General features: G+C 37.9%; 1 protein-coding gene and 1 non-coding gene across 2 annotated transcripts; both read right to left on the reverse strand.

The window, feature by feature from the left end:
- Positions 1–70: 70 nt before the first annotated feature.
- On the reverse strand, positions 71–5,749 carry LOC102888727 (gastrokine-1). Its single transcript, XM_015587489.1, has 7 exons — positions 5,734–5,749; positions 5,269–5,369; positions 3,501–3,554; positions 3,270–3,407; positions 1,892–2,002; positions 861–1,008; positions 71–165 (listed from the first exon to the last, which is right to left on the reverse strand). Exons 1-7 carry the CDS (start codon positions 5,747–5,749, stop codon positions 71–73), a joined length of 663 nt encoding a protein of 220 aa, XP_015442975.1.
- Positions 5,750–8,310: 2,561 nt separating this feature from the next.
- LOC112478089 lies at positions 8,311–8,429 on the reverse strand. The gene has a single exon (XR_003045702.1). It is a non-coding gene; the product is annotated as a 5S ribosomal RNA (ribosomal RNA).
- Positions 8,430–10,827: the final 2,398 nt, after the last annotated feature.

Raw genomic sequence — 10,827 nt, forward strand, 5'->3', positions numbered from 1 at the left:
AAAACAATTAGAACTCATGTTTTTCTGCATAAAATATTGTGATGACTAAACCTAAAACAACTTTTCTTTTTCAGGCTTCCACGGTTTCTCCACAGAAAGAAATGTTCAGAATCCAGAGTATATTAGCATCAAAGCACTTTTCTGAGTAGAAAATCAGGCTTGCCCCTGAGAAAAAGAAAAGAAGAAGCCAGTATCAATGTCTTTTCAAGAACTCTTTTTCTGAGGGAGAGGGCAGCAGCGAATGGGGAGAGGAGAAGTCATACAGTTTCCAAACTAATTCTGCAACAATTTCAAGATCTAGCTATCTAGCTATAAAGGTTAAATCAATAGATTCAAAGATCTGAAAAGCTGCTGTTAGGTTAGGTTCCTAGGTGGATACTTCGTTTTTGTGTAAATTATCCTTCAAATGCTCAGAAATTAAGTGATTGTTTGAGCTGTAAAAAGTCAAAAGATTCTATTGGCCTTTTGCTTTCATTTAGTTAACATGTATTTCTTTGACCATGTCTTGAATGTACTCTAATTTCACCTTCGAAAGGCAGTATTTCAGGATTCTTAATAGCACAGGACCCAGAGCCAAGACGCTTAGGATTGAACCCGGCAAGTGTTCTGTGACCTCTCTCTGTGCCTCAGTTTTCTCATGTTGAGTATGAAAACAATAATAGAACCTATCACATAAGATTGATGTCAGGAGCAAATGAGTCAACACATCTAAATCCCGAAGAATAACGCATGGCAGGGAACAAGGGCTGCGTAGCCTTGATTACCATCTAAGTAGTTGGAATCCTCTGTGGACATGCCTGAGAATAGTCTGACAATTTTACCAGCACTAACTTAGAGTGCATAATAGGGAGGCTACTCACCTTGAATCTCTTCAGCCATGTATGTTGGAATCCCCTTGCACATGCCAACGATGGAATCTCCAAACTTATCCAGGTCATTGACTTGGCCAGGGTTGATTGAATACATCAGGCTTTTGGGAGGTGGTCCCCCTGGTCCATTACCCTGAAGCTGAATATAGAAAAGACAGGGGAAAAGGAAGAGAGAGAATGAGTGCTAATCCCAGCAGTTTGTTGAATTGAGGGTTGTATACCAGGTCAACAGGCAGTGTTGCTTGGTTATAATTTTTCTATAATCAAAATGAAGAAGAACCAATTGCAACCATGTATATCTCAGAATTTCTCATTGTCTCAAGGAATTTAGCTGGTTTGAAACCTCAGCTTCTCATAAAAGCAGAAATCTGAGGCTAAATTTATTTGGAAGCTTGGGCCTCATTTGGTCATTCATATTTCTGAAATTGAACTATGTGTTGACTAAATTCTGGGAATGCAGTTTATTTATTTTTCTACCCTGTTAATGAAAGGTAGCCATTTATCGGTTATATGAATATGAACTCAGGCAAACTTTTTAAAGAATGATGAATCCCTTCTCCCCACTCACTCCGACTGGGGTTGCCATATAAAATACAGGACACCCAGTTAAATTTGAATTTCAGATAAACAAATCATTTTTTAGTATAAGTATATCCCAAATATTGCATAGGGCATACTTATGCTAAAAATGATCGATTGCTTATCTAAAATTCAAAATTAACTTGGAATCCTCTATTTTTGCTAAATCTAATAATCATAACCCAACTCTTGCAGAAAAATGTCCTTGGAGAAGTGCTGAAGGCTCTCCTTGGTGTGAGAACTTTTTTCCTCTAACAGTAGAGGCTAGGTGTTCTGAAAAACTTCTGTAGGGGAAGGTGTGAGCCATAGCATTTGAGTGTGGTGGCAGCTGCCTCTCCTCAGGCACTTGACCAATTCTTCTTCCCATTTTGTGCTGCACACTACAACATACTATGGTCAAGAGGGGACGATTGTGAGAAAAATAAAAGGACTTTTATTTTTACCTTCTTCTCCTTGACCAGGGCATCAAGGGCTTGAAGAGATGGCATAGCATCCTTGTTCATTTTGTGCACAATGCATGCTTTCTTGTGAAAGAGTCTGGTTGCAGCAAAGCCCTGTTAGGAAGATGGTAGAGTGTGAGAAGTATGTTCATCAAGGAACTTTCCTCATCAGAAAACAATTTTACCAGTGGAGAGAACCAGAACTCTGAGATCACGATGAACTGGGATAAAAGTATAAGATCTGGCCCTGTTTTGCAATCACATTTATGGCTAACATTTGTCAGATTAGACCTCTGAGGGCAGAGACTCAGTGTCTAGCTTGTTGCTTTATCTCCAGGTTCTAGCGTGGTTAAGAATTACTCTACATGTCTGTTTTGCTGAAATAATTTAAAATACTATTATATATATACATGTGTGTGTGTATATATTTTTTTTAGTATGTTAAAAAATATATATTGCTAAATGACATTATAAGAAAAGTTCATCCACCCAGTAAAAATCTTTTGAAAGTTTAAAAGAGTGGTCATTACATATATATATACACGTGTTTATATATATGTGTGTGTATATATATATACACGTGTTTATATATATGTGTGTGTATATATATATACACGTGTTTATATATATTACTTACTGCGAAATTGTACACCTGAAACTTGCTGAATATCATTAACCAATGTCACCATAATAAAAAAGTAAGTAAGTAAATAAATAAATAAAAAGTATTAAAAAAATACTATCACATTTTAATCTTCTTTGGTCTTTATAATATTTCAAGGAGTCATATAAGACAGGAATTAGTTTTTAAATTGATCAGATCGTAAAACTAAAACAATAAAGAGTCTTTTTAACCGTGTAAAGTTTGTTCAACACAGAGCTGATAACTGCACAGTTGGGTCTTCTAACCAGAACCAAGTGTTTTTTTGTTTCCCTTACCAATTAATATTATCATTTACATTTCCTTTGGTCCCTTTAAATTACAGGTGAAATGTCAGTTTCTGTCTTTTTAGAAGGAACTTGAAGATCGTGAGGTAGACTATGCTTTGACAGCATATTGTGAAGGTCTTTAATCATGACTGAGGGGATCTCTAGGCAAAACAAAAGGCTGTTCATATTTGTCTTACAACCTCACAATCCCTTGAACATAGTGGATCCTAATTACTGTTTATGTGTTGGAATTTTCACTGATCATGGGAAACTTAATAGCAGTTACATCTAGGGGGCGAAACTGGGTGAGCAAAATTGGCACTCTATGCTTATGTGCAGCTAGAATTTATTTTATTTTATTTTACTTTTTATGAATAGCAGGCAATTTTTCTGTTGTTATGAAAGAACTATCATATTTGTAAAGAATGGAAATCGGGTGCTGGCTACCTACAGTGTTGTAATTCCAGAGCGTGTGCCAGGATTCCCACCCGTTGTTATTGTCAACGTTGGCCACGTTGTGTTCATTGTTGACACTCACTGACTGCTGCCCACTTCCACCGCTGTTGTTGTTATCATTGATGTTGATATTCTGAAATTTTTGAGAAATCGATAATGGTTTAATAACATATTATTTTTTTTTGCAAATACATTTTGATAATAGACTTTAAAAAGTGAGACTTACATAGTCAGCAAAGGCAGGAGTCAGGAGGACACCAAGAAGTCCAGCAAAGAAAATCTGAAATCACAAATAACACTGGCTTCCTGTCACATGGCAAAACAATGTCTTCTTTTTTCTTTCTCTATCCAAGCTTATGGAAAGTATTTATTAACCTTACCACTGTGTTCAATGGTCTGTCTGTTCTTCTTTGACCTTGTATTTTTTTTCAACCATAAACAGTTTTAATGATAATGTACAATTGTGGTTGGTTACTTATATTTTGCTATTGTGATATGTAGTTTTAGGATTTTTAATGTAGGTCTTATGAAAAAACTAATAAAGTGTTAGTGTATTGAAAAATTGAAAAGTAAAATTGAGAATGAATGGCATGTGATATGAAAATAGTTATAAGTTCTAAAAATCACATCTGAAAATAATTAATTTACCTATTTGATCTGAAAATTAAATAAGAATGATTTCCAGATCAAATGATTGCTCTGAATGCTTTCCTTCATTCCTAGAACTTCTAAGAGCAAAAGTAGTCTTTTAATTTTTAATTATTTTTAAAGCAATGGATTAGTAAGCATGTTGGATACTGGTGCTGAGAGGCCAAGGATGGAGTGTCTGGCTGTTAAGCGTGGTTAGCAGAAGAGAAATCAATAGCTGTCCCAGGGTACCTGGGTTAGTCATTTGTCACTAGGTACATGACATTGCTTATTAGAACATAGAGCTTTATGCAGGGTGCCTGATTCTGAGTACCTGTTCTCATTTCCTTTGCCTGGGACAAAATGGTTTGAGAACTGACCTGGTGATTCAAAGTAATTTTAAAAATTTGTTTAATTTTTCTCCTGATAGTTTAAAAGGAAGAAAAAATTAGTTTAAAAAAAAAAAGGTCAAGAGATGAAAGAAATTTTTGAGATCTACTAGTACAATACAATCCTTTCACAGATGAGGAAATTGAGCTTCAGAAGTCACTTAAGTGACTTAACCAAGCTTGTATTAATGGCCAAGGTTGTATTTCTTGTTCTAGGAGAGATCAAGATCTGATCTCCTATATTATTTTAAACTTTATTGTTATTAGAACTTATTTCTAGATAATGATTTTACACTAGCAACTCCATTATGAAGCAGAGTCTGCTGTAATATATTTTAGTCTTTACTATGTTGAAATATAAAAATACTTCTCTGATTTCAGTCCTTTTGTTTGTTGTTATAAGAGATGCACAGTTAACCACAAGTTACTTTGGCAGAATTTTGTGGTCCACCTGCAACACTCTGAGCTTTTTAGCTGGAACCATGGGTGAGATGCTGCAAGAGCTTCATGCTTCAGGCCTTGTCATGAATAAATGACTATGGACAGTGTCTAAGGCAAATTGTTCTTACTTGGAGATTCATTTGACAGCAGAGGATGTGATAACATGTTTTTTTATCTTGCCTGAACATACTCAGGAGTTTTGGTAAAAAAGGAATTCAAGAATGTGGGGAAAGATAAGGCATTTTCTAGGGCTTAGGGACTGTTTGCTCTCTGCCCAGACTTAAATCAGGAGATCTGGAAAGTAATTTTATTAAAGATAGCATGGTATAAGATGCTCAGACAGCTATTTAATCCCACTATAATTATCTTTATCTATAGAGATGTTTATAAATGCCACAATTCCATGAAAAGAAGAGATTTTTTTAAACAAAATTTTCCATTACAGTGATATTGTCCTAAGAAACAGATGCCTTTAGCTCAGAATGTTAACAGTCTGCTATTAGAAGATAATAAATTCAAAAGGGAAAATCTACTCACTGTGAATCTCATCTTGGCTTCACCACAGCAGTGGAATGGAGGAGAAGGCAAGCATGGACTCAGACAAGGAATCTTCTCATATTTGTACTTGATTGGCTTTGCTCAAAATAGGTGTGACCAGGTGGAGTCAAAGACTTATCTTCCTTCATTTCCCATATCTGTGTCATAATCCAGTGTACCAAGGAGCCTTTTGAATATCTGCCTTAGCAAGGAACTTTGACATGGAGTTAATCTGACTCATCATTTGTTGAAGTTGAAGATATCACAACAAACTCAATATAATTTATGATAACTTTTGGTCCAACTGAAGTGTGGGTGTGGATATTTTATATATTGATATTACTTAGATTCAGAAAAGGAATAATCCCTAAAATCAAACAAGACTACAAATGAGAAACTGTGGGCGCACTGGGCCTTCCAGATAGCAGCTCCTATAAGAATGTGAGAATCACTTCCTCTTCTTACCTTTACCTGAACCCATTGTAATGGTTTTGCTTAGGCTTAACATGTTCTGTTAGCTACTCCTACCAAACCTATCCCCCATTTCTGCAATCCTGAGCCTTCTCCATGATAGTACCATGTATCCCATTAGACAACCTGAAAGCTGTCTTCAGCCCATTCTTCCTATCACCACATCCAGTTAGTTACCAAACCTTGTCATTTCATCTCAGAAATGCCTCTCAACTCTGGCCATAGCCATAAGTCCTCTCACCCAGACTTTTACAATGGTTATGTAATCGGTCATTCTAGTCGCCAATCTTTTATATTTTAGTGTACGACTCTACTATGCTTAGAATCTTTCACTGGCAGCCTATGAGATAAACTTCAAACCCATTGGGATAGCATCCAGGGTTCTTTATAATAAAGTTCCCAAAGCCTTCCTAGCTGTATCTGTCTCTCTCTGTCATGTAGCTATACCTGAGTTCCCATTGTTTCTGGGATATTCGAGATGTTCCATGCCCCTATGCCTTCACACATGTGGTTCTCTTACCCTGGAGCACCAATCCCTTGCCTTTCTTTAACTGGTAAACTGCTATTCATTTTTTCAAGACCCAGCCCAAATCCACTGCTTCCATTACATCTTCTTCCTAGCCTGGGGGGAACTTTTATTTTTTTCTGGAGCTATAAAAGAAAACTCAGTTTCTTTATTTCTGGATAATTTAATATTCAGAAATTATGTTAAAATAATAAAAACATGTTTTCATCAGAAACAGAGAGTAGAAATTTCATTTGGACAAAGAAATAAATGCTCAAAACAGTCTTGGAGGTGAATTAAAATTTTAATTTTTTTCCTGCTCTCTCCTAGAAACTAAAGCTGCTGAATCAAATTGTTGAAGAGGAAAACTTTATCTCATTAATCACTGACCTATCAATTTCCCCTTTGGAAACCTTCTTGAGCCCATGATTATTCTTTTATGTGTGGATTGGAATCATAAGTTGGGGTTATATGGCTGTAAAGCTTGATTCACTATAAACATCTCTTTCAAATGTTGGTATGGGTGGTAAGATTTTGCTTATGTTTTCAATGTGTCCACAAATTTCTTTCAAACTGACTCTTAAGCTGCAAAAGATCAATAAGCCTGGGGTGGGAGGCAGACATGTGTAAAGAGGTCTTCCTCTGCTTTAGGAACTGTCACATCACTGCAGAGTCAAAGAGTGGACAGCGCAATGCCTTTACACTCAGCCACAGGTGTTACTGGAGAGTGGGGTCCTCTCCCGGCACGTTGTCCAGGTTCTTGATGTCTTGAACAAAGAAATGAAGAAATGAGTAAGACATTGAAATACAGTAGAAAAGTTTTATTAGAAGGGAAAATACACTTCCAGAAGTGGAAGTGGGCCTGAGCAAGAGAAATGTGGCTCAAAAGGCCTGGTAACAAAGACTTCAGGGTTTTTATCCCTTTTTGCTGTGAATGGTTACTTTTCTTAGAGGAGTGGGCTTCGTTGATTGACAACTAAGATTGACAGGACTCAATGATTCATTATTTTGCTTTCTGCGCATGTTTGTTCCCAGAATTCAGTCTGTTATAATGATATTAATGAACTTCCGGGCATATACATTATATTAGAATGATGACATAATGAGGTTCAGGTGAGTTTAAGGTCCTTGGGGACTTCACTGTGCAGGTGTGAATGATTGGCTTAAACTGTATCTAATTCTCTGCCTACTGGTTTCTTTGTGTGAGTTAAAAAATGCCTTCTGGCTTGCTTAATTGTGGGAGGATTAGGGCAGACCCTTTCTAGGACAGGATGACCTCAGTGTCTTTGCAGGCAGACTTGAAACCCCCTGACTAACTTTCCTGCCTAGCTCTTTTCTAAGAGCCATGAACCCCTTATTATTAGTATGGATGTTGAGGGACCAGAGGTCTCTTCTTCAGTATCTGCGTCCTGCTGAGAATGGCCGTAGTCCCTGCCTACAGGGGTTTCATGGAGCATTTTCTCTTTCTGCCTCAGTCAGGGTACCACCTCAGTCCCTAGACAAGGAAAAGAAGATACAAACTTATTATTTAAACCTTATATCTATTAATTTCTATTATTGATTTGCCTATTAAATGAGTAAAGGAAACGGGCTTGGTTAACTTTGGCCCAAAGTCCCCTCCCCTCTCAGACTCTAAGGGCCCTGTCTGACTTAACACCATTTCTGCTAACAATGGGCAGAAGACCCTTATCAACAGCCAGAGAATGAGTCACAAGTTTGGGCAATTATCAGGATTTGAGGGAGAGGGCCTTTTTTTACAAAGAAGGAGGGAAGAAAACTTAACTAGGTTTACTAAAAAGATTAACTCTGCAAGAGATGTTCCCTTTCATTTCCTGCTAAAAGATTAAGAATTTTACAAGTGATGTCCCATCTCACAAGTAGTTATTTTAGTACATGGATGCAGCACCTCGTATACTTTTTTGCATGTCATACCTTACCGAGGATTTGAGGTTAATATTTCTTTTTTTCTTTTTCTTTTCTTTTTTTTAGGCGAGGCAATGCTTGGTTGACCTCACAGACTGCAAGGACCTTGTCATCTTACAATTCCTCACTTTTTTTACTTTTTACACCTATGGCACCTGGTCTTCCTAGGTGATCTCCCATCCAAGTACTAACCAGGCCCAACCCTGCTTAGCTTCCGAGATCAGACGGGATCGGGCTTGTTCAGGGTAGCATGGCCGTAGACGAGGTTGATATTTCTACAGTGGGCCTGTGAAATGCTGGTCTGGAAGATGTTCCGTGACAAATAAATAGAGAGATAGAAAGAGAGATACAGTTCAGGATCCAATAATTCCCCCTCTTAGAAACTGACGATTCACATTTACATATCAAACATACTAAGAAATCTGTATGGGAGAAATCTATCATGTTGTTTCATCCGGATTCCCCTAAACTTAAATGACCATAGACCTTGGTTGTTTTTCCTTTTTCTTTTATTAATTTAGTTTTTTTTTAATGCCTATGAACATCCCTGGGGAACACCTTACTTAGAGAAACAACAATCATGCTGCCTCTGAGGTTTTGGAAATCCATTTTAGGAGCTACTGATTTGAAATAGAAGCCAGGAGATTTAAATTCTATTCCACTTCCTTCTTTCTGTGAGTCTTTTTTGCCTTTTAGGCCTTAAGTTTCCTATTGGGTCAAACAGAAGAAATTCCTCCTTTCTACAATATTGTTATTTCAGTGGCTTCAAAAATCAAAGACCCTCTTCCTTTGTACTTTGTGTGATACGTATAAATGTGTGTTTGTGAGTGTGTGTAGAAGTCTGTGACTGTGTGTGGGTGGGTGAGGGTAGGGTGGATGGTCAACCCTAAACTCAGTCCTTGTCTCTCATCCAAGGCCAAAAGTCGTAAGGAAGCATGAACAAGCCTCTTGCTCCCTCTCACCCTGAGAGCTGTGTTTTGTTTCTTGTCCTCCCATATGAGAAAGACAGAACATGTCCATGTTTTTTTGTTGTTGCTCTTACCTCAATAGAATCTAGAATATGCTGCCGCATAGATGATGCTCAATAGGCCCATTTAAAAAATTAGAATTGCATGAAGGAGATGTTCAAGTTAGAAAATAAAAATGCGTTGTATTTATTCATTTCTGAATTTTGGAGTCAGATAGAGAGGTGCTTCCCTACATTGGCTATGATGATGCATCAAGGGAGTCCCAGGAGATTACGCGGTCCTAAGGACTTCGGATTAGTATTGGGGCAAACCAGCCCATAAGTAAACAGGGCCTGCCCTGCCACAGAGCTTGAAGCAGGGCCATGCCAAGAACCAAGCCCCTATCATCGTTTTATCTTCCAGCACTCACACCCAAAGCCTCACTTGACCCCACACCCTGTTATGTAGAGCTGGGTGGGAACTCCCTTTGTGTGGAACAAATGGGATACAGTCCATGTATACTATGCTCATACTGACACAGGACAGAGCAAATTTCCCCGATTTGGCAGGGAGACCAAGCCCTGCACTGAGAGAAGAGGGTCCTCTGGCGGAGAGTTTGGAAAGAATTCAACAAGCACACTAAAAAGTTAGGGACAAAAATTGTTTATTAAAGAAGGAGAAAAGCAAAGACTAGAGAAAGCATAGACAAAAACCCAAGAAAAGAAAAAAAGCCCTAGAGTGTTCCGGGGAATTCAGTTTATATAATATTCTTTAGTTCCTGTGAGTTATAGTTTAAAGACTTTTTTAACCCATTTCCTTTGATGTGGACATACAGTGAGGAAGCAGAAGAGTATGTAGCGTGAAAAGGTAAGACTATATAGAGTGAAAGGCCTGCTGGCAGTTCCCAGCCTTTAATCCCTAGGTTCCCTACAGTTTTAACCATAAGGAATGACAATTTTATTTTGTGTAGGGTAGCCACTTAAAAAAGACTCTATTTCCTGGTTCCCCTTCACACGTGTGGGGAATGGGTTGTTAGCAATCCTGGCGGAAATCTTCCTTTGTTCTGCAGGTGTCCTCCTGGCCTGGCTGCAGGGCTGATCAGCAGATTGCAGTCTCTGAATGTAGCTTGATTTAACATTTTAATTCTCTTGCCTCCTCTCTACATTAATACTGTAGATTTGAGGGGCCTTTAGAGCTTTCCTAGGAAAATCAGACTTCTTTGAGTGGAAGACAATGTTTACTTACAAGGTATTTTTTCATCATTAAATATCCTTATTCAAGATCTCTACATTAATACTGTAGATTTGGAGGGCCTTTAGAGCTTTCCTAGGGAAATCAGACTTCTTTGAGCAGAAGGGAATGTTTACTTACAGGGTATTTTTTCATCATTAAATATCCTTATTCAAGATCCCCCTCTTGTACAGACTTGTTAGTGGACTGACCCTGCAGCCCTTAACACCTGTGAAGCCCTCAGTAATCTTGTTTTCTGTTTAGTTCTTATTCCATTTTCTGATATTCAGGGCTTATCTGGTCTTTAGCTCATTTAATCTCACACTATAATTTATTTGTTTGAGTGTGGAAGCCCTTTCAGGCAGAGATTCTGTGTCAGTCTCTTTGGCTCTATTGTTGTTTTTCTGAGCATCCTACGCACCAATTTGAAGATCTTTGTAATGGTTCCAAGTCAGACGGTTCATTGTGAGATCAAACATACCT

Source organism: Pteropus alecto, unplaced genomic scaffold (assembly GCF_000325575.1).
Source record: "Pteropus alecto unplaced genomic scaffold, ASM32557v1 scaffold131, whole genome shotgun sequence".
NCBI lineage: Eukaryota > Metazoa > Chordata > Mammalia > Chiroptera > Pteropodidae > Pteropus > Pteropus alecto.